This window comes from Podarcis melisellensis (genome assembly GCF_964234715.1).
Source record: "Podarcis melisellensis genome assembly, chromosome: 4".
Taxonomy (NCBI): Eukaryota; Metazoa; Chordata; class Lepidosauria; order Squamata; family Lacertidae; genus Podarcis; species Podarcis melisellensis.
In genome coordinates this window covers 53,529,165-53,551,394 of record NC_138531.1, presented here as the reverse complement: position 1 = coordinate 53,551,394, position 22,230 = coordinate 53,529,165, and the positions used below count along the sequence as shown (strand labels likewise).

The following is a 22,230-nucleotide window of genomic DNA, read 5'->3' as shown; positions in this document are numbered from 1 at the left end:
ATTAAAAGTCAAATAACACAACATTAATGAAATTACTTCTATACTGAAACTGAGATAATTATTTGCCATTTATGAGACAAGATTTTCCTTTACAAAATAGGTCTAGATCATATTTTACCTGAAAGGCTTTGCTGAGCATATGCTCCCCTTCTTTTGAGCCAAGAAGATTCACAATTATTTGCTTGCCATATAGATTTTTAAGGGTATGAAAGTGCCTACAAGGTGGGGGGAAATCTATTATTATTGGATCTAGTAAATAGCATCTTTAAATCAATGAATGGAATACACACATCATATTTAACCACTTATATTGAAAAGGCAAAAGAGCAGCTAAAAGGATGAATGAAATTATGAAATCAGCCACAAGAGAAAACCCAAACCAGTATAAGTATTGTGACAACTTACATACAATGTAGAATTCACTCCTAACACAGATGAATCCCCCTCAACAGAAAATGGAAATATGGCTTTTAAGTTCATAAGAATCACATTTTAAACCTTTCATTTGTTACTTTAGTTTAACAATGTACATGCTAATCTTTAACAATGTACATGTATTATTTCATCCCATTCCCAGTGGGTCACTCATGCATTTAAGAACTTCGTGGAAATATTGCCTACTAGAGTACTTAAAAGGAATAGCTCCTGCTGGAAGGAAGAAAGGACTTTTACCTGTCAAACGCTGGTGCATTTGCTTCAAATCCTCTTGACATTCTGACACGATGAGATCCAACCTGAGACGAAAGAATGTTCAAGTTCTTTAAAAAATTGCATGCATTATTGTTCCACAAACCTTTTGGATGTAATCAAATTTTATTAATAAAGCACTCAAATTATTACACTGTGCAGTAATTTTAAAAGACACAAGAGCATAGCGCTTCTGGTTTTTTTAATTTTTCTTTCCTCACTTCTATTATAACACAGTGGTACCTCAGTTTTTGACCGTCTCCGCTGACAAATGTTTCAGAACTTGAACGACGTAAACCCAGAAGTAAATGCTTCGGTTTTCGAACGCGCCTCGGAAGTTGAACTGGAAACGTGGCTTCCGTACTGAGTTTTCCATACTGAGATTTCCATTTTGAGTTTTTGATTTTCGAACGTTTCCGAACTCGAATGGTCTTCCGGAATGGATTATGTTCAAAAACTGAGGTACCACTGTACTTACAATACAATCCTACCACTACCACTCCCTGCTCCAAACGTTGATAGCTGGGGGAGTTAGGATGGTGAACATCTGTCTCCCTGCTGGCCTTCAACAGTGGGCCCTGTGACTGAAGATGCCCAAACTTTTTGGGGCAGAGACCATGATTCAAAGTGCCATGGATCTTTGGGTCCCTCAGCTGTGCAGCACCCCCCACTCCAAGAAACTGTCCTCCCAACACACCCTGCCCCTCCCAGAGTTTCAGGTGCAGTGGTGGATCAACTGCTCCCAGCCAGGGTTTTGGATTGCTCTGTCAGGTACATTTCTGATCAATAAAAATAAAGAAAATCATATAAATCTAAGAGTCGACATAGTTTAAGGTCACTTGAGGCAAACAGGAATAGGCTTGAAGCCGCTTTCACTTCTGCTGACCAAACAGTTGCAATTTAAACAATGTTTTCCTACTATGTCCTACATGACACTGATTTTTATGTATAACATGTTCTCCTTAAATTACTGAGCTCTGATTCTTGAAAAAGGTGGTAGAAGACTTCAACTAATATGGGGAAATGCAATTTGAGAAAAGATATAGTCCTCATACTTGTAAGCCAGGTTGCTCCCAAAATAATGGAACAGATCCACGAATTTGTATAAAGGATGACACACATTCATCTAGAAATATCACCTGTTGGAGAAATAAAACTTATTGTATTAGTTGTCTTAAGCAATTAGTTACCTTAAGCAGAAACTTTGTTCAAATTATTCCATACCATTTGCCCACACATTAAAATTTATTCTGCCCAACATCATCTAAGGCCCAAAAAAAAAAAAAAGAAATTTGAAAGCTTTGCACCAAGGTTGCTCCAATGCAAAGTGATTTTAATGAAAAAAATGAGATCATTTTCTAGCTACATAATCTATGTATTAATCCATATGAAATAGGCAACTGTGGAAATAATATATTGTGATAAATGATGGCTTACAGTATACAGGCAATTAGTGTAATACTAATCTGTTCTGTTGGATCTCAGTGACAGCAGCAGAATATTTTATATTTTATGCTCTTCTTTATGTTATGTTTTGATTTTATGAAACCCCTGTTGTACATTGCTTCAAAATGTTTAAATGTTAAACAATTAATACATTTTGTAAATATATAAAAGCTGAGGCTACTGAACAGACTTTTGGGTTGGGGTGTTATTTAGGGTTTCTTTTTGGCACAGGGAATGCTGCCACTGATTTTTGTATATTTTGATTTTTTTATATCTTTATTTTAGACTTTATGATGATTTAACAACAACAACAACAACAACAACAAGAATAATACAATTGTATGATTTGGTTGTGTCCTTTTGGATGTTTTATTGCTTATGACTACTTTTGTTATCTTTGTAATTACTGTATGTATTTATTCATGCTGTAAGCCACCTTGAGCATGATTTTATCTATGGAAAGGTGGCTTACAAACAACATTATGTATGTATGTATGTATGTATGTATGTATGTATGTATGTATAAATAAATAATGTATATTTTCTATACCATGGCTTAGTGAATGCTGCAGAAAAAAACTGGGGAAGAGCAAAGCAGCCACCACCACATCCCTGAGAACCTGTGCAGCCAGGCATCCATGCTAAACCATGGCTTGGATTAGCATGTCATGGAAAATGTACTGATGTCTACTATTAAGATTGGAAGGATGAGATACTGTCTCAACAATGGTTTTTTAGTTTTAACAAAGGGGTAGATCTGAATTGTGGAAACAGTCCTCATTTTCACCAGCTGAGCATTACCATTCCATAACATGGTTATGATACAAGAAGTGCAACCTGTCTACCACAAATGTAGGTTTGGTAGCCAATGTGTTCAAGACTATTATATACAAAATAACTGCAGTTGGCAGCAGGTAGAAGTCAAGTTGGGATAGCCTTATGTGCTAAATATGTAAACTAGATGTCACGCCTTGTACCAAGCAATGCATAACCCCTATTTGTATATTTTAGTGAGAATAATGCAAAGCAGTAATATAGTGCATAGGTCATACCTGTTCAGTTTCAACAAAATTTGCCACATGACCATCATCATTTGTTCCTCTAACATTAAATCTGGTCCCAGCTCGTTCACAGCTTAACCGTGAAATGATGCAAGCCTTTGCTTGCTTGTGAGCTGCATAAATTGTTCTGATCTCCACTCCTCCACACATGAGACGCAACAGCCATTCATCACAGTTGACTCCATAATGTTTAAGATGAAGGTGCAGTGATTGATTCCTATTGAAGAAGTGATTCAGATTAACATTAGCTGGAGGAATTTCAATATAACATAAGAAGCACTGAAGACTAAAATATCATTGTAAACATAATGGCATGCATATATAAGCAAGTATGCTTAAGTGGAGCACAGAGCCATTTTAAACTATTCTAAATTATGCAAGTCTTCTGTAATGACTTTCAAAGCAATAAACATAGTCCAGGAAAGATTAAGGGAAAAGGTAAAAACAAACATTCAGCAAATTACATTTCAGAAAGTCCAGTTTCACTAGGCTGGCTAACCTGCACATTCTAGTAGCGAAGTGGCAGCATAAAGAGACATCATAAATTAGAATTTCTCACAGTGCAAGCTTCCAGTTTCAGAGAAGATACTGGTTATTGAACTACAGAGAGTTTTTTGGAGAGTGGAGTTAGCGTAAATAACGTAAATCTGAAACAATCATGTACATTTCACATGTGTAAAATCACCTCCAGTTGAAAAAGGATTTCCCCCTCGATGCCTGCGTCTGACAATTTCATGTGTGGATGTTACAGAAACTAAGTGTCACAGCCCTGGGCAGCAATCCACACCCATCTCAGATAAATATGCTGATCCAGATATTGAACAGTGTTCCTGATGTTACCAAGAGACCACAGCATTCCCAAAGCAGTACTAAACTCCAGTTCAGAATATGTCTTTTGGGGAGGTGATCCTTTTAAAAGTGTCTGGGACTCCAAAAGTAGACAAAGGGCCCACTGATGTTTCTCTATAGAAGCAATCCTGATATTCAAACTATCAGGTGATCACAGTTCAAATAAAAGCAGGGGTTTTTTGGTGGGGTCAGCGAACCCCACTTTTAAGCACAATCTCCACTATTTTTGCCAGCTTAGATAGATCTAGTGTCATTAGTATATTAGAAGCAGCTTGGACGGTTAAGAGATAATTCATTGAGGTAAGTGAACAGCTTCTTGGGGCTCTGATTGTTTCATGAATGTATCATGCAAGTACAAGAAATTTGTATTCTGTGCAGAACGTTGAATATTGAAAATGTTTTAGCTACAAAGGCTACTTACTTTGTATTCTGCTTCTTCTAATCACAGGAAGAATAATGGAGTCATGTAGGACTAGAATGTTACTTGTGTTTAAAAATTGGAGGCGTTATCATTGCATCCATTCCTTTGCTTTCTTTATCTTTTCCTTAGGAACTTGCTTTCTAAAAGTACTGAAATTCTTATCCTGTATAATTAATTTCCCTAAATTTCAAATTCTGTCCTGCTAAACTTGTACAGAATTCGCTAAATGTACACAACCTTGAATATTAGAGAAGGCATCTAATAGTTTACACTATTATAACAATGACTATTCTATAAAAAGAGACAGAATTCTCTGTGTATAGCTGAACAAGCACAAAACAAATATTTTTAAGTTACTAGTATCTGTGACTGCAATCATTTGAACTTAATGCGAATACTGGGTTTTCACTTCTCCTTTTAACACTTGTAAAGTATTTCCCAGAACAGCTAAGCATGAGTTTGCAAAATGGTTCATTCTGTGTATATACTGTATTTGTGTGTGATTTGCCCATATTAATACTCATAAAAACATTAAACACTGTGATGGGACGATGAGCTGCTTGTGCGTAAAATGCAAGTCCCTCAGAGTTTGATCAGGCTTTCAAACCTCTGCCTGTGACGGAGCCCCTCCAGCATGGCTGCGTCAATCACTAGTAGAATCCGAAAGTGGCTGCTTTCGGAAACGTTTCCAACATAAAAGCTCCTTAACGGAAACACGTCGTCTGGCCTCTCGGCATGACAGTTTCCGTCGAGGTGTGGGTGTCCCTATAGGAGGTCCTGAGACCTCCCCACTGGTTTCGCTTGAAGCGTCTCTGAGCCATCCCTCCGACTCACTTTCCCTTGGAGTTCTTGCTCGCCCTCTACTGGTTCCCTCTTCCGCTGCTACTGCTCTCTCACCCTCAGTGAGCCTTTGCGCCTCCGGCGCTTTAGATGTCAGTTCCCTGACATCCACCTCCCCTCCAGGGCCCCCTTCACCCCCTCCCGTCTCCTCTCCTACTGGCGGTGAGGAGGTAAAACCCTTGAAAGAACCTCCCTCATCTTCCGACGTCGCGAACACTTCCTTCCACTTGTTGCTGTTCCTACTCTCTAGGTACTCTTCGTCATCAGAGTCCACTCCCTCTTCCAACTCCGACTCCGCGAACCCTTCCATTTCCTCTTCCTCATCGGTGGTGCCGAAATACTCCCTCCTAAACCTTGCTATCGGCTGAGGTTTCCTCGGGAACCTTTGATGGAACGTTTCTGTTAAAACCTCGTCATTGACTTCCTGCGCACTTACCCAGGTGTTTTCTGACTCCGGTTCCCCTTCCCACGCCACTAAATACTCCACCTGATTTCCCTTCCACCTGGAATCGAGGATTTCCGCTACATGGTTGCGGCGTTCCCTCTCTTCCAAGGCTGGTCCCCTGACGTGCTCCCCTTCACCTCCTCCCCTGTATGGTGACAGTAACGACCTGTGGAACACTGGGTGCAATTTCATGTGATTGGGTAATCGGAGTTTGAAAGCTACCGGGTTGACCTGCTGAATCACCTCAAAGGGTCCCAATCTTCTGGGCCTCAGTTTCTTACAACCCCCTTTGAACGGCAACCCTTGGGTTGACAACCACACTTGATCCCCCACCCTTATGGTTTCACCTTCCCTTCTGTTCTTGTCTGCCTGCTTCTTATATTGTGCCTTAGCCCTTTCTAAGTTGAGCTGGAGCTGCTGATGGATGGCTTCCATCTCTTCTACAAAATGTTCAGCCGCTGGGACGCTCCATCTCTCCCCTCCTTCCCCTGGAAATGCCCTGGGGTGACACCCGTAATTAGCCAAAAAGGGACTCATCCCTGTGGACACATTCTCCGCATTATTGTAGGCAAATTCTGCCAACGCCAACTTTTCGACCCAATCGTTCTCTCTGTCATTGACATAACACCTAAGATATTGTTGAAGAATGCCATTTGCCCTTTCCGCCTGCCCGTTGGTTTCAGGGTGCCGGGCAGTTGAAAAATTGACTTCCACGTGTAACAAGCTCATGAGCTTCCTCCAGAACCTGGAAGTAAATTGTTTGCCTCGATCTGAGATCACCCTCGAGGGAGCCCCGTGCAACCTAAAGATATGTTCCACAAACAACTTCGCCGTTTCTTCCGCTGTGACTGCATGTGAGCATGCTACAAAGTGGCACATCTTAGTTAACAGGTCTACTACTACCATGATGGCTGTTTTCCCCTTGGACCTTGGCAGATCCGTCATAAAATCTATTGATATCGCTTCCCAAGGCCGTTCTGGTGTGGGTAAAGGTTCTAATAACCCTGCCGGCGCCCTTCTTTCCCCTTTGGCTCGCTGACATTGGTCACACCCTCTTACATACTCCCTTACATCTTCCCTCACCTTAGGCCACCAAAATTCCCTGGTAACCAACCACATGGTCTTGTGTTGCCCAAAATGTCCCGCCGTGGGGCTATCATGCAACTGCTTGAGTACTCTCCCCCTCAATTCACCTTCGGGTATATACAGTGCCCCTTTGTAATACAATGCCCCATTTCTTTCCTCAAAACCTCTGGGGCTCTCGCCCTCCCCCCTGAGACCTCTGAGCTTATCCTGGGCATATTCATCATTTTCCGTTTCCTCCACCAGTTCTCGTTGCCCCACCATCGCCGCCCCACACACCCAGCGGTCCTCCGGGATGACATGTCTCTCTTCGATCACCCCCTCCCCTTCCCAATATTCTGGTTTGCGTGAGAGCGCGTCCGCCCTGACGTTTTCTGGGCCTGGCACATAACAAATCTCAAAGTTAAATTTGGAGAATTCCTGTGCCCATCTCACTTGTCGTTGGTTGAGCACTCGAGCTGTTCTCCAATACTCTAAATTTTTGTGGTCGGTGCACACTTGCACCTTGTGTTGTGCCCCAATTAATAAATGTCTCCACCTCCGGAATGCTTCGTGAATGGCAAGTAGTTCCCTGTCATACACCGTGTAATTCCTCTCGGACTTATTCAGCTTCCGCGAGAAGAAGGCACACGGTCTCCACTCCGACGCACTCCTCCCCGGTTGAAGAAGGACCGCCCCTACCGCCCGGTCGGATGCATCTGTTTCCACTCTCATGGGTTTTCGTAAATCCACATGCAGAAGTTGTTCTTCCGAGGCGAAAGCCCTTTTCAGTTCTTCAAAGGCTCGATCCGCCTCTGCCGTCCAAACAAATTTCTTCTTGCTGCTGAGACGGTGATGGGCGCCGTCAAGTGGGCAAAGTTCTTGATGAACTTCCGATAAAAGTTCCCAAATCCCAAGAATCTTTGCACGTCCTTCTTGGTCTTCGGTGTCTTCCATTCCAGTACCGCTTGGACCTTGCCTGGATCCATGGCCAATCCCTTGTCTGACAAGCGGTACCCCAGGAATTCCACCTCCTTGGTATGAAACTGGCACTTCTCCAGTTTCACCCACAGCTGGTTGGCTTGCAGCCTGCCCAACACTTCTCGAACGTCCCTCACATGCTGTTCCTCATTTTCCGAATACACCAACACGTCGTCTAAAAAGGCCACACAATTCTTGTAGAGCAAAGGTCCCAGAACGTGGTTTATAAAAGCTTGAAAACACGTGGAGCCCCCTTGTAGACCGAAGGGCATAACGAGGTATTCAAAGGCTCCCAACGGGGTAAACATGGTGGTCTTCCATTCATCTCCCTTCCTTATGCGTATCAGATTGTACGCCCCCCGCAGGTCCAGTTTTGTAAAAATCTTTCCCTTCCTTACTCTGGTCAAAATGTCATCAATTCGGGGCATAGGGAAAGCCAGGGGCTCCGACACTGCATTGAGGGCCCTGAAGTCACACACCAGTCTCGGTTTGTCTGTGTTCTTTTTGTCCACAAAGAACACTGGGCTGCCCCCCACCGCTCGGGACTCTCTGATGAAACCTCGCTTCAAGTTTTTGTCAATGAACTCCCTCAGCTCCTGCATCTCCCTGTCTGACATGGCGTACAGCTTGCCTACTGGGAGTTGGGCCCCTGGGAGTAGGTTGATTTGACAGTCAAAGGGTCTATGCGGTGGCAGTTTGTCTGCTTCCCTTTCGCTGAATACGTTGCTCAGATCTGCGTATTGCGGGGGCACCTTCCCTTTGTCCATCACTTCCATCCCCGCTAGGGTGACTCTGTCTCCTCCCGAAACCTTCCCCTCCTTGCAGTGTTCTAGGCAATGCGCTGACCCAAAGGAGACCACCCTCTGATGCCAGCCCACTAGCGGATCGTGTAGCGCCAGCCAGCTCATCCCCAAAATGATGGGCGCTCCTCCCAGGATGGCCACATTAAACGCTATCTGTTCGGTGTGCCTTGCCACTCTCATTATCATCGGGACAGTCTGTTGGCTAACTTCTCCCCCCAACAGCTCTCTGCCGTCAATCGTAGTCACCTGCAAGGGGTTACTTAAAGGGATAGTCTGTATCTGGTGCTCAGCTGCAAACTCCTTACTCATGAAATTACAGGAGCTGCCTGAATCCAAAAGCGCCTTGACCTTTAGTGGGTGTCCGTTTGGCAGTTCTAGTAACACCTCTATCACTAAAGCGGGTCTGGGGGGTTCTGGCATGGGCACTTTCATTGCTCTTTGGCCTGGCTGCTGTGCCCCAACGGTGGCAGCCAGGCGTTGGCTTTTACTTGCTCCTTGCCTTCCTCTTCCTTTCCCCCAACAGCTCCTGCCATCCCTTGCCATTCCTTTCTTTGTGGGCAAACTCTGGCAAAGTGCCCTGGCTGTTGGCAGAGATAACATCTCTTGGCGCTCTTTCCCTCCTTTTTCCGCCCTTCACTGGGATTTGAAACTGCGCGCGCCCGCGCTGTTCCAACTTCCATCGGCTCTGCCGGCGGGAAAGGTGGCTCTGGAATGTCTGGAATGCGGAACTCCCTCCAACGGTCTCCTTTCCCTTCCCGCTTTTCCATAGCCCTCGCCTCCTGGCGCGCTCCTATGGCCAGCGCAGATTTGGTTAACTGGTCCATAGACTCCGCCCTGGGGCCCCGGGAAAGCTCATCTTTGACGGTTGAAGAAAGCCCCTCTTCGAAAAGCATTTGGATGGGCTCCGCCGATAGGTCCCACCCCAATTTCTGAATCAACATGGTAAATTCAGTCCAGTACTCACGGACAGATCTGCTTCCTTGCTGGCAAGCCATTAACTGCCTTCGCACCACCCCCTGCTCAATATCGCTGGAAAACATCAGGTCCATGGCACGAAAAAACTTCCTCGTGTCCTTTAAGATCTCATTATTCGCTGCCATCAGGGGTCTAACCCAATCTTTCGCCCCGGATTCGAGATGGCCAATCACATACGCCACTCGCGATTCCTCATCGGGGAAGTCATCAAACTGCAAGTTTAGAGCGTATTGCATCTCTGTTCTAAAGGCATGATAGTTCCTGGGATCCCCCCCGAATTTCTGCACCAATCCTGGCACCTTTCTGGCGAGCGGGGTGGTTTTCTCCTTTCCCTTTTCTGCATCCTGAGCCCTCCTCTCCTCAAGCCTCGCCGTTTGCAGCGCCAACTGGATCTCCAACGCCCTGTACCTTTCTTCCAGGCTTGGACCTCCTCCAGCTGCTCCTGCTCCCCCGGTTCCGGCTGGATTGCTCATGATGCTTCTCCCTGCACAAGCTGGCTTTCGGTGACTTTCGGATTGCTGTGATGGGACGATGAGCTGCTTGTGCGTAAAATGCAAGTCCCTCAGAGTTTGATCAGGCTTTCAAACCTCTGCCTGTGACGGAGCCCCTCCAGCATGGCTGCGTCAATCACTAGTAGAATCCGAAAGTGGCTGCTTTCGGAAACGTTTCCAACATAAAAGCTCCTTAACGGAAACACGTCGTCTGGCCTCTCGGCGTGACAGTTTCCGTCGAGGTGTGGGTGTCCCTATAGGAGGTCCTGAGACCTCCCCACTGGTTTCGCTTGAAGCGTCTCTGAGCCATCCCTCCGACTCACTTTCCCTTGGAGTTCTTGCTCGCCCTCTACTGGTTCCCTCTTCCGCTGCTACTGCTCTCTCACCCTCAGTGAGCCTTTGCGCCTCCGGCGCTTTAGATGTCAGTTCCCTGACAAAAACCATTTTATATGAAGAAGTATTATTTCAAAAAGGTAGAACTGCAAGCAGTATTTTAACACGTGCAATGACAAGAAATTCAACAACTCAAAATACGAAGGCACACGGTATCAGACTTCCTAAAACTTATAAACTTACCAGAAAAACCTGTTATCAGTGCTTTGTTCTTGCATGCTACGGTGGGCATTAAGACTAAGATCTAAACTGACCCCAGAAGAAGACCATGCAAAATAAAAGTTTCCTGAATTCAAAACTTTGCGGACTTCAGAGATGCGTTCTTCATCAGATGGGTCAATTCGTAATGATATTAAATCAGTGGAAGTAACACGAAAAACTTCAGATTCTTGGATTTTTCCTACAGACATACATCCTGTGACAAGAACTAGATAATGTAACAATGTGTCTCCTGTAAGAAACAAACGTAAATGAACAATCAATGTATCTTAAACTTTTGCAAGGCACACTTTTGCATTTCCCTATTTAAAGTATTAAACTTTTAAAGAGAGGTAACTGCATAATTCTAAAGTTTACTTTTGCACATAAGACTTTCCAGAAATTGATTTTGCATGAACAGTAAAACAGCAGTTTTTAAATAAGTGCTGGGCTGCAACCATGTCAACTTTTAGGATGAGTATGCTTATTGTTTTGTTTTATAATTACTGATAGGGTATGTGTAAACTGAAATGTTAGAAACCTCGATTCCAATGGCATATTTTTAATTTCACAGAAAAAAATGAACTTCATATCTTTAGGAAAAATATACCACCATGCCTCATATGCTTGAAAGGAACACCACTGAAGAGACAAAGTAATTTACTACAAGCCCAACACTTATTTAATGGCCAGAGTCTCATGTATGCCATCAGAACTTTCAGCTTCTGATCCCCAAGGCAATCCAATCCTCTCGTCATGTTACATATGCCATGTCATACACATCTAATTGACTCTGAGACACCAAAGTTTTGAAAATGATTTGCTGTTTGGTGTTGGAGAACAGGAGAGGCTATTTAGAAAACTCAGCAAGCATCACCAAGGGGGAGAAGGGGGGGAGGGATTCCTGCTGCACATACAAAACAAATCATCAATTTATCTGGAGTGTGGTGATCACATACCAGCAATTGTACCGGCAGCAAGATGGCATGAGCAATCTTTTAACTGTTACTGTTTTCATATGAAAAGAAAGGGCACTCCCAAAATGAGATTTACTCACCAAGATTTAATCTCAAGACACCTAGCAGTCCATATGCATCCATCACCTTGGAGTACATGTTCTTGATTGCCTCTTTCTCTGCAGATGCTGTTTATAAAATGTGAAGGATTCAAATTATGGCAAAAGAACTATACTTATGAAAGACTCTTCCACTTCATATTAAACATATATATAATGTTTTTAGTTCATTCATGCATATCCCACATGGTACTTCCATTGTCATGGTGAGATCTGAGGTTCAGCTTTCCCCCAGAAATACTGAGTTGGACAGAATACCATTTTGAGTAACTTTCTGTCTGACTTGGAAGCTTTTTGTATTTTCATCCATCTGCCTATGGACAGGAAGCCATTAAGAGTACCGCAGCATCCTGTTTTAGCTCCTGCTTTAACAGGTCTTTGCACAATTTCTGGCCATTACAAAGGATTGTATTAAACAAGTTATTCGGAAAATTCCACTTCAGTGAAATTCAAAGAAATAAAGTACTGCAAAAACAGCCTGCAGTTATTCTTCTGCTGCCTGTATCAGCGGCTTATATGTATAGTACAGTACAAAGATTCTAGAAATGTCATAAAACTGAAGCTCAGTTTGTAGGTGTACATATGGATAAGAGACAGTGGGAAAGGACTTACTCTTCTCCAGCTGAGATTAGAATCCAACTACAGATTACAAATTGACAAAACTCATATTTCTGAAGAACAAATACAGATACAAATTTTAGTAATCACTAACTCTTAAGGTTCCAAGGGATGTGGGGAAGAAAAAGAATTTATCCTTGCCCACGACCTTCTGCTCAAATATAACATTCTTCTAATCCTTATTACTGCTGTGCTAAGCCAAGATTTTGCAGCCATGATAAACTGATAGCAACAGTGAAAATCCACTTCAGTAGCAGTAGACTCACTTGTACACAATGAAGAAGTAGACCTGTGACATCATAATCACACAAATTAATGAGGGGTGTCTCTCTCTGGGATTGAAATTTCAAACCAAATTTAAAGCATTTTTAATGGTAATTCTTGTTCCTCTAAATCAGGGGTGGATCTCCATACGCTGCTGAACTACAGCTTCCAGAGTTGCAGATGCTGGTCATGATTGGGCAGTCTTAAGAAGAAGGGAAAGATGCCAGTTAAGCTCCATACAGAGCACTTTGATGAACTGAGACATAAAAGGGCATATATAGGAGACTGAAAAAGGTATATGTAACCAGGGATGTTTACAACAGTGCACCCCAAACTGTACGAACAGGAAGGATAAGACAAGAATGAGCTGCAAGGAAATGGCAGGTCTGCTGCTTAGACAAGACATTAAGTATAAACAAGTGAAAACAGTGAAAGAAGAACTACTCAAACTCATATTTTGCCTCAATCTTCTACCACAAAACATACTGTGTTCTACCTGAGAAGAGAATGACAAATGATATAAGGAGAGGCTTGAACCCCAAGAGATAGAGAATCCTTAGCAACTGTAAACACGTTCAAGTCTCCAAGGCCAAATTAATTACACTCCATGGTGCTAAATGAGTTTGCAGGTATTTTCTCAAAACCACTGACTAATCTTATGAGAGCTCTTGGAGAATGAGTCAAGTCTCAAAACACTGGAGATAGGAACATTTGAGATGGGGACACAGGGAATCTGGAAAACTACAGGCCAGGCATCCCAACACAGAACAAAGAAAGGTTATTAAGCATTTGGTCTATAAGCATCTAAAAACATTGCATCAATTTCTATGAGCCAGCATGGGTTGCAAAAATAAGGAATGTCAGATCAACCTTGTGTTCTTTTTGCTAAGAGCTACTAGCCTAGTATGTAATCATGGGAGTGTCACATATACAGTATATCTTGATTTCAGCAAAGCATTTGACAGGGTCTCCCATGGTTGCCTTGATGACAAAATGGTAAGTGAACTGGGCAATACTATAGCTAAGAGGCAGCCACAGCTGGTTGAGCACTTTTACCCAGTGAGCGCTCATTAATAGCTCTGTATCAAACTGGAGGAAAGTCTTGAGCAGAATATCATAGGGCTCAGTCCCACGCACTGTGTTGTTCAGTATTTTCTTAAAGACTTGAATGAAGGAAAAGCTTGTAAGATTTGCAAATGAGAAAGTTGGGAGGAATACACAGAAGACAGTATCAAGAGCCAAAAGAAAAAGATATCCTAAAATTCTGCAACACTAGGCTGCAACAACAGGTGAAATTCAACAGAGATAAATGTAAAATCCAGCATGTAAGTGCAAAAAAGAAAATCAAAGGCAGAATATGCTATTAAAAGCTAATGCAGACTCAGGCTGCATTAACATAGTACCTGTATAGTGTTCAGATCACAGGTAGTAAACATTCCATTCTATCAAGTACTGATGAGAATGCATCAGAAATACTGTGTTCGGTAATTGATGCCACATTTTAAGAGAGGCTGTGCTAAAACTGCTTGTGTGTGTCCAAGGAAAGGCAACGAGGGTGGTGAAGGCTCTGAAAAAGTCCTATGAGGAACAGCTGGAAGAGCTAGACATGGTTAGCCTGGAGAAAATGGGGCATAACAAGATAGGGGTCTTCAAACATCTGATGGGCTGTCATACAGGCCTGATCTTTGTTGTTCCAGAGGGAAGGACTAGAACCAATTGGTAGAAATAGGATTGAAGCAGATTTCAGCTGGACAGAAACCTTCTAACAATAAAAGCAGTTCAACAGAGGGAAAGATTGTCTCAGGAGGGGTGGGCACTCATCCACTAGAAGTGCTTAAGCAAAGTCTGGATGGCCATCTATTAGAGATGCTGTAACTGCATCCTACATTGTGGGGGGCTTGCCAAACTAATCTGCAAGGACCCTTCCAACTCTGCAAGTCAGGTTTTTCCCTTTTATATTTATTCACACAATGTAACTGACATAAGACATGAATCTCCCATTCCTTCTACTCAGTTGACTCCCCTTCCCAGATTCTGCTTATAGCGGAGTGACTGATCAACTTTAAATATGATTGTGTTCTTTAAGCAAACATGTATCAATACACTTGCAGGAAATAGATCTACCATGGTATCAATAATAAATCAAAGCTCAGGTGTATACCAGAAATTTGTGAGCAAAACAACATGCATCTGTAGAGTACTGCCCAGCTATCTAAACATGACTCAACTGGACATTCTGTAAAACCCAATACACAGTATCTTGGTATCAGAATATGTAATCTTAAAGGATGAAGAAAAACAGAGGCCTGATCAGTAGTTATAAAAGTGGAAAATTGGAAGTCCTTTAAATGACAAGTGATCTATGCTTGCCTTCCTAATAAGGCAAGGTCAATTTTGTCTTTATACATTAAGACAGAATCTGATAAGTTTGCCCCCCACCCAAAGAGTAGGAGCTACTAAAGTCTAACAACTGCTCCCTATCTATCTATATTCTCATTCTATTAAAATGTTCTAAAGCTGCAATCCTTGCATAATTACTTGAGAATAAGCCCCACTGAACTAAGTGCTGCTCAGTTCTGAGCAGCACTTAGTTCAGTAGTTCATACATGAGAGTGCACTACAAAGATTGAGATATTAAATACCTACCCTACATGCATGTAAATATACCCTCTTTTGCTGTGTTAATGCATGCAGGCACTTGAACACGTCCATCCCTAGAGATTTTATTCTTTCACTTAGCTACATCCATAATTTAAATCCCTTGATGGTAGATTAGATGGTGTGTGTTAACAGAAGTGCTCAATATACATTTTAAATCTAAATTCCTATTAAGAGCTGCCAACTGTTTGCGCAGCTGTGGCAAAAGCAGAAGTTCATGCTATAGTTCATGCTACAACATCTTAGAACAGCTGCATCCTTTCCAATACAAGCCAGGCAATGCTATTAAGCCCTATGCCACTTCCCTCTAAATAAGTAGGACTAAATCTTTATCTCCATCTTTACTGGGTATGTTGTTCAGCAAAGAAAAAGTTTTCTATCCAGCTCATTAACACATGAAACTGTACCTTACATGCTTATGCATAGAATAACAACTTTGGGATCTTTAATATAGAGAGAATTGTGTGACACTGAGGTTAGTGCACTATGTTATACCCAAATAATCATAATAATATCTTGCTATCTTGGAGGAATTAAGAAACAACATATGTTGCTATAAATTTAAATAAAATGTTATTTTACACAGAATTGTGGGAAATGAATAAAATGGTTTTGGAGCTTAAAGTGTCAAGAAAGTCATGCAGAATAGTAAATTGGTTAGTTGTTAAAAGTTACACAGGCTACCCAAGTTCCGGACCATAAGCTCAAACAGTTCCAGTTACACAGACAGATGGAGGGAGCAGAGCTCATCTTACATGAAACAAATGTGGGTGCTAAGGAGCCAGGAAAGTGGCGTTTTGAACAATTACATGGACTAAGAGATAGTGAGGTTGCAGAAAAGAGAAAGGTAGAGATGTTTTGCTCCACAGTGTCAAAACCGGGTGGGGAGCAGTCTCCAAGGCAAAATAAGCACCGTTGAATAGCCTCCCGAGTTAAAAACAATCGTTAAGGCAGCTGCAAGATGTCCAGTTGCAGGAAAGAAGCTTCCCGACAAGAATTAGCTCTAGAGCAAAGAGTTATTATCTTAATGAGGATGCTGGATGGAAAATGTAACTGAGTGCTAATTAACTCAAGCATCAAGTAGGTTACCAGACATCAACACAAATTTCCTCACGGCAGAGTGGCACAGGGGTCATGAAGAGCCTCTGGCCAGTCATAACTTAAACCCAGGTGTGCCATTTGAATTCTCTCATGGGAAAAGGCAGTAATATTTTCCTAAGAAATGCAAGTTTAGGCTTAAACCAATTACTGGTGGAAATTGCTTGTTAGAGGAAGCCCCCATTAGATATAGCAACGATTCTGGATACTAATTAGGCTTGCACTTACATTGCAGTAATTGCAAAAGTTTGTTTCTATGCATGGTTGCTATTATGGGAGAATATACTATTTAAACCAATGTTGTCTTCTCTTATATTGCAACGGCACCACACTAACTGCAGAGAGGAATGCCAAAAGAGACACCGTTCAGGGGCATGTGTAGCTTTCCAGTTGAATTGAGCTTCTAGGTTACAGGTTTGAACACAATGCTGAACTGCCTAGCTAAAAACAGATGTGAAAAGTTCTGATGTTCCTGCAGGCACACTGGAGGGAGCCAGAGGGAAGATGAGCCCAAGGCTCATACTCAAAAATGCTAAACAGCCACAGTTTACCTTTACATCTGCTTATGTTACAAACAGAATAAGTAGACTTTTAAGGCAAGTTTCAAGAAATACAGTAGTGCCTCGCAAGACGAAAAGAATCCGTTCCGCGATTCTCTTCGTCTAGCGGTTTTTTCGTCTTGCGAAGCAAGCCCATTGACAGCTTAGCGGATTAGCGCTATTAGCGGTCTAGCGGCTTTTAGCGATCAGCTGTTAAGCGGCTTATCAGCGGATCAGCTGTTAAGCAGCTTCGCAGCTTAGGAAAAGGGGGGGGGAGCGGAAAAAACCCACGGGAACTCGCAAGATTTTTTCGTCTTGCGAAGCAACCCCATAGGGAAATTCGCTTTGTGAAGTGCCTCCAAAACGGAAAACCCTTTTGTCTAGCGGGTTTTCCGTCTTGCGAGGCACCACTGTAGCAATAAATTCAAAAATGTATTACACTGAAAAATATAGTAGAGCAAAACACCTTTAAGCAAAAAAGACCAGGAAATATTCAAAGGACATTTAGATCACTGACACAACAGATATGGTGACTCAACATTTCTTCAGCTGTTTTCATTTTTTAGCATTAGGAGTTTTTTTTATTAAGTTAGCCATCTGCTTGTATTTGCAGAGTTTTGCTACTTACAGAGAACAGCCACAGCACCCGACTCGAACATGAGACATTCTTCCTTGTTTCTGGCTTCTACTATCACACTGAATGGCGGTGGGTCCAGCTTATGATAGATACGATAACCTTTACTGAATGCCATTTTTCCTTTATCAGAGGCAGAACTGTGTAGCAAAGTACAAAAAAAAGTGTTAGTGAAGGTTTCTCAACATTCAGAAACATCATTTCTAAAGCAGTGTGAAACTAACCTATCCAACTGGCACAGCTGCATTAATTTCTACTAGTGGGAACCCAAGAACTCTGCTGGAATGTGTTTTTAATATGCCAGCCTTCTAGCATCCTTCCCATGATGCAAGAACTACATCAGGATTAGTTAGGAGAATCAACTTCAGTTGAATAACAGATATATACCACAGGTAAATTGTGATAAATGTTTGCATGAAATATAAAAAGTTATGCAATGCAACTGGCTACAGTCACTCATGCCCTATTCACTTCCAGATTGCCTCATAGTGGGGCTGCCTTCAATGACAATTCAGGGCTTTTCTGATTTGCCTAGAATGAAACTGCCTGGCTTTTGACTGTAACATGATGGATCCATGTCGCTCTAGGAACATAAATGGCTGCCTTATACGGAATCGGACCATTGGTTGATCCAGCTCAGTATTTTTCACTCAGACTGGTAGCAACTCTCTATGGTTTTAGATAGATGACCTTACAAGTACTACCTAGAGATGTGGGTATTGAACCGGGAACTTTCTGAATGTGAAGCAAATGCTCTGCTAGCGAGCTACAGCCTTTTTCTGATTGTTTATTACCTGCACTGATTACCCATTGTTTCTGGGTTCAATTCAAAGTGCAGTTACAACCTTTTAAACCTTAGCATCTTGGAACCAAAGCATTTTATGAATCTCCTTCACCCATCATAGCAATATGCCAAACCTTTGAACAGTCTACCACCCTGCTCCATTATGTGCTACCATGGTACATTGGGGGGGGCATGAGGAGGAAGTCACCAATGGAATACCCTACCAAAGAAAGTATGTTTGGTCCCATCATTAACCACCTTTTAATGAGCAACAACAACATGCCCCCTTTAATGTCTCTTATGGTTGTTGCTTTTTAAAAAAAACTGCTTCATTGGGTACTGTTCTTAAACTGGCTTATTTTTATTGTTTAGTCTAATTTTGTAATTATTTCAATTCATGCATCTGGACAGTGCATATTGTCTGGGCTATTTATTTTTAATACTCATCCATAATAAGTGGCTGGGGTGTTGTTTTTTGAGGAAGAATACTTTTAGTATATTTGTTTTGAATTTTTTATTGAATTTTATTGCCTACTGCATGCTGTTCACATAAATAGCTTCACTTTGGGATTTCTTGTGTGAGAAGCAGTACATAAATTTAATTAATCTAATATTTTACAACATTATTTGTCGTCTTGATAGAATGTTACTGCTTCATGAAAAAAAATACAGTTCTCATACAAGCAAGTTCTTGGAATGGATTAATATACCGGTATCTAAATATTCATCTGATTCTTAATTGCCACAGTGCAACCTAAATGTGCATCTGCATCAGCTGCTTTCTGAGAATATATCCCAAGAGACTCAAGAAAAGTGTGTGTAGTCCATATCTTATGACATTCCTAATTACGGTTGCATATCATATTTTGTAGGAGGATCAGCACCATGCAAAACACATACTAATGTCTTCATAATTTTACAATGGACAAACAGGCATTAAAGAAACATTATTATTGACAAGCTTGCTACATTTCTTTAAAAATGCTTACTCATGAGGTGATCCACTAACGGCACACACTCCAATTTGCCACTATCTTATCAATTCTCAAGCACATCTATTCACAAGTGCTACAACCTGTCCCTGTAATCAGCATGCTGCCTTGCCTCCTCCCAAGGATATCTACTTGCAAGAAGGCATCTCAACCCATATCAAGTGCAGGCTAGGCTTCTAACAAGTTTTTCTGTGCCTCTTCTTTGACCATATGAGCTGCAAACACCAAAAGACCATTTCCCAGAAGAAAACTTACACCAGTGAAGTACAAGCATAAAAAAATAAACAGAAATAAAACCCAAAGATTATGATGGTCTATGAACCAAATGAGACAAATAAAGTCATGAGGTATAAATTAGCAAAACTTATTTTATTTTGCACTTTCCAGAAACAATTGAAGGCATTTTGTTCTGATAGACTTTATGGCTTGGATAAATGTCAACATTGTATGTTTTCTGTCTTATTTTAAATGCATTTGTTGGTTTTCTGTCCTTAACTGTTATAAATTATTTTCAGTGTATATTGCCTTGATGGTTGTTTAGAAGGCAATTAATTAATCAATCAATCAATCAATGATGTTAAAAAACTGTTAAAAAACAGTAAGAGTAACAATAACAATACCTTAAGAGTCAGATTAGGTTTGTTTTTAAGTATAGCAAGCTTAAAAACACAAATTAAGGGTTTAATATTTCATTACAATTGTGCATTCCACATATAATCAAACTGCTCAGTCAGGGCTTAACCTAAGCTAAGGATCATCAGGGCTCAGTTCTAGAAAATGATACTATATTTGCTTCAGTATGTTCTGCTACAGGATAGTTAACAAACACCTATTCTACATCCATACACTTCCTGGCCTCTACCAGCAGCACACCAGGAGCACATAACACGTAATTTGGCACTTGATGTCAATATTCAGCTATGAAACTAGAAGCAACCAATTTAACACCCTATTTCCTTTTATGAATTACATCCCATGTGTATTTTATTTATTCTGTACAAGAAAGTATACCAGCAAGCAGCCTCAATCGCTCCCTCTCCGTTGCTGCTTATGTATACATATTCATAAACCCCTAATGATTTCTTTTTTATTGTATCCAAAACATCTTTGTTATAAGAAGAGCGCCAAGCAGTGATTTTGCTTCGAGCATTTCAATGTTTATTCCCTTGTCATCTGTTATCACGGAAACACCGCATCACCGAGTAGGGTAATCGGTTGCTCAACAGAACACAACCGAGAGAAAAATGATTAGTAATCATAGCAGTAAGGGGTGGGGGGTGGGAAGCAGCGTATTATTTTTTTAAAAAAGCGATTGTCTCGAGCAGTGAAAGCAACACTTCGGGGATGATGCATAAAAATACGAAGTAGTGCAGAGACGCTTCCCGCAGCCACCTGCCTTGGCAGTTCCTTCCTCCCCACCTCCCACCTTGGCCCCGCACCCGCTTGAGAGGAAAAGCGACCCTCTCGCTTCCCTAGGACCGGGGAGGGGGAGTGGCAGCCAAGCGAAGCTCGACCCCAGCTTCGCCCCGGAGGAAGAGCGCCTGCTGCCACCACAACATGCCTGGCCGCCGTTTCTACCCAGACAGGAACGAGGCTAGAGGGCTTATTTCCCCCGCTTCCAGGGGTAAAAAGAAAAAGCGGGGCGGGGGCAAAAAGGGGAAAGCGAAGCAACCGGAAAAGGTTCGCGGTCTGCAGACAGTTATGAGGGAGCGAGACAGACGGCTCGGCTCCCTCGACAGGCAACGCTGCTGCAGTAGGCGGCTGGGAAAGCGGGCACCCGCGAAGGGAGAATAATAATGATAATAATAATAGGAGCCGAACCCGCGTCGCCCTCCCCGTGACAGACCGAGGCAAAGAGCCGTGTGGGTGGCGGCGCGGCTCAAGAAGCGTCCATCTTGTGCCGAGGGAGCCGCTTCCCTTCTCCCCTCGCCAGCACCGCCAAGGCGGCTCCGGCTTCCTACGCACCGCGGGGACTTAGGCTTGTCTACACGGAGGCAGGAGAAAGCGGGAAGTGGTGTGAGGATTGGGGGGGGGGGGGAGAGGAGAGAGAGAGAGAGAGAGAAATATATACTGACGTCTCGCCTGCTCTCCTGCTCAGCTCAGCTTCCCTTACCGGCTCCTCCGCCACCTCCAGGGGCGCTTCTTCGTGCCGCTGCCTGAGGCGGCTGCCTCACTTCCTCTCTGGCAGGGCCACCGCTTCCGCATTGCACCGCCCCCCCCTACTCCCACACCGGAAGTAGTGCGGAGGTAGGGGGGGGGAGAGCGGAGGGCAGCGCGAGCGCCGAAAGGGCTGGCGGGTTTCGTGCCAGCCGTTCGCCAAGGCGGCGGCGGCGCGTCTTTGGCGCCTTACATAAGCGCCCCGTTTTCACCCCTGAGGCCGCGGCTTAAGGGACGCTGGCTTGAGAGTAAGCTCCACTGAACTCAGTAGGGCTTACCTCCGAGTAGAAACGCCCCTCATTCAGCTTGGCAGAAGCCGAAGCAGCGGGTTTCCACCCTCATCTCTGTTACCTGTCGTATGACAGGCTGAGGCGCTTGTGCCGAGCCTTGTTGTCCTGTTGACTGACAGATGGCACGACGAACCTTAAAATGACTAACCACCATCATAATAAAAGCACTCCTCCTCCCCGGTGCCTTTGCTGGGAGCAGGTTCTTACTCTTTAGTTAGGTTGGCTGCTGATGAATCACACCCACGGTCGGTTTTCAGACACACTCGGTCAAATACAAGGGGAAATTGCCTCGTTTCCCAAGGGGTCTTCCTGATTGGTACTAGACGTGTAAACAAGGCATTTCAGGCTACCCTTTGCAATGTTTTTCGTTGTTGCTGAAATATTTACCTCCTGGGAATGTTTGATCTGGCTGTCAAGGCTATATTACTACTATACTGTAATCCGAAATGCTAAGCCTCTTCTATTGCCG

The 22,230-nt window shown here is 42.9% G+C and overlaps 1 protein-coding gene and 1 long non-coding RNA gene across 5 annotated transcripts in view; one reads left to right on the top strand and one right to left on the bottom strand.

Annotated features, from left to right (window-relative positions):
• The window catches only part of LOC309368218, a 34,287-nt gene extending 33,598 nt beyond the window's left edge, over positions 1-689 (top strand). Inside the window, exon 4 of the long non-coding RNA XR_014167646.1 lies at positions 578-689. This is a non-coding gene — a long non-coding RNA (uncharacterized lncRNA). The remainder of the gene's footprint in view (positions 1-577) is intronic.
• The window catches only part of SYNJ1 (synaptojanin 1), a 53,709-nt gene extending 32,168 nt beyond the window's left edge, over positions 1-21,541 (bottom strand). Inside the window, exons 1-8 of one of the 4 annotated variants that reach the window (XM_081907969.1) lie at positions 21,428-21,541; positions 17,533-17,678; positions 11,710-11,796; positions 10,638-10,905; positions 3,186-3,411; positions 1,743-1,826; positions 673-734; positions 119-215 (exon numbers count right to left, since the gene is read on the bottom strand). In XM_081907969.1, the coding sequence (XP_081764095.1) occupies positions 119-215; positions 673-734; positions 1,743-1,826; positions 3,186-3,411; positions 10,638-10,905; positions 11,710-11,796; positions 17,533-17,678; positions 21,428-21,519 (1,062 nt within the window). In that variant the 5' untranslated portion in view covers positions 21,520-21,541. Of the gene's footprint in view, positions 1-118; positions 216-672; positions 735-1,742; positions 1,827-3,185; positions 3,412-10,637; positions 10,906-11,709; positions 11,797-17,532; positions 17,679-21,135; positions 21,282-21,389 lie in introns of those variants that run through there. The other 3 variants (XM_081907970.1, XM_081907971.1, XM_081907972.1) reach the window with 3 other exon arrangements.
• Between the last annotated feature and the right edge of the window lie 689 nt (positions 21,542-22,230).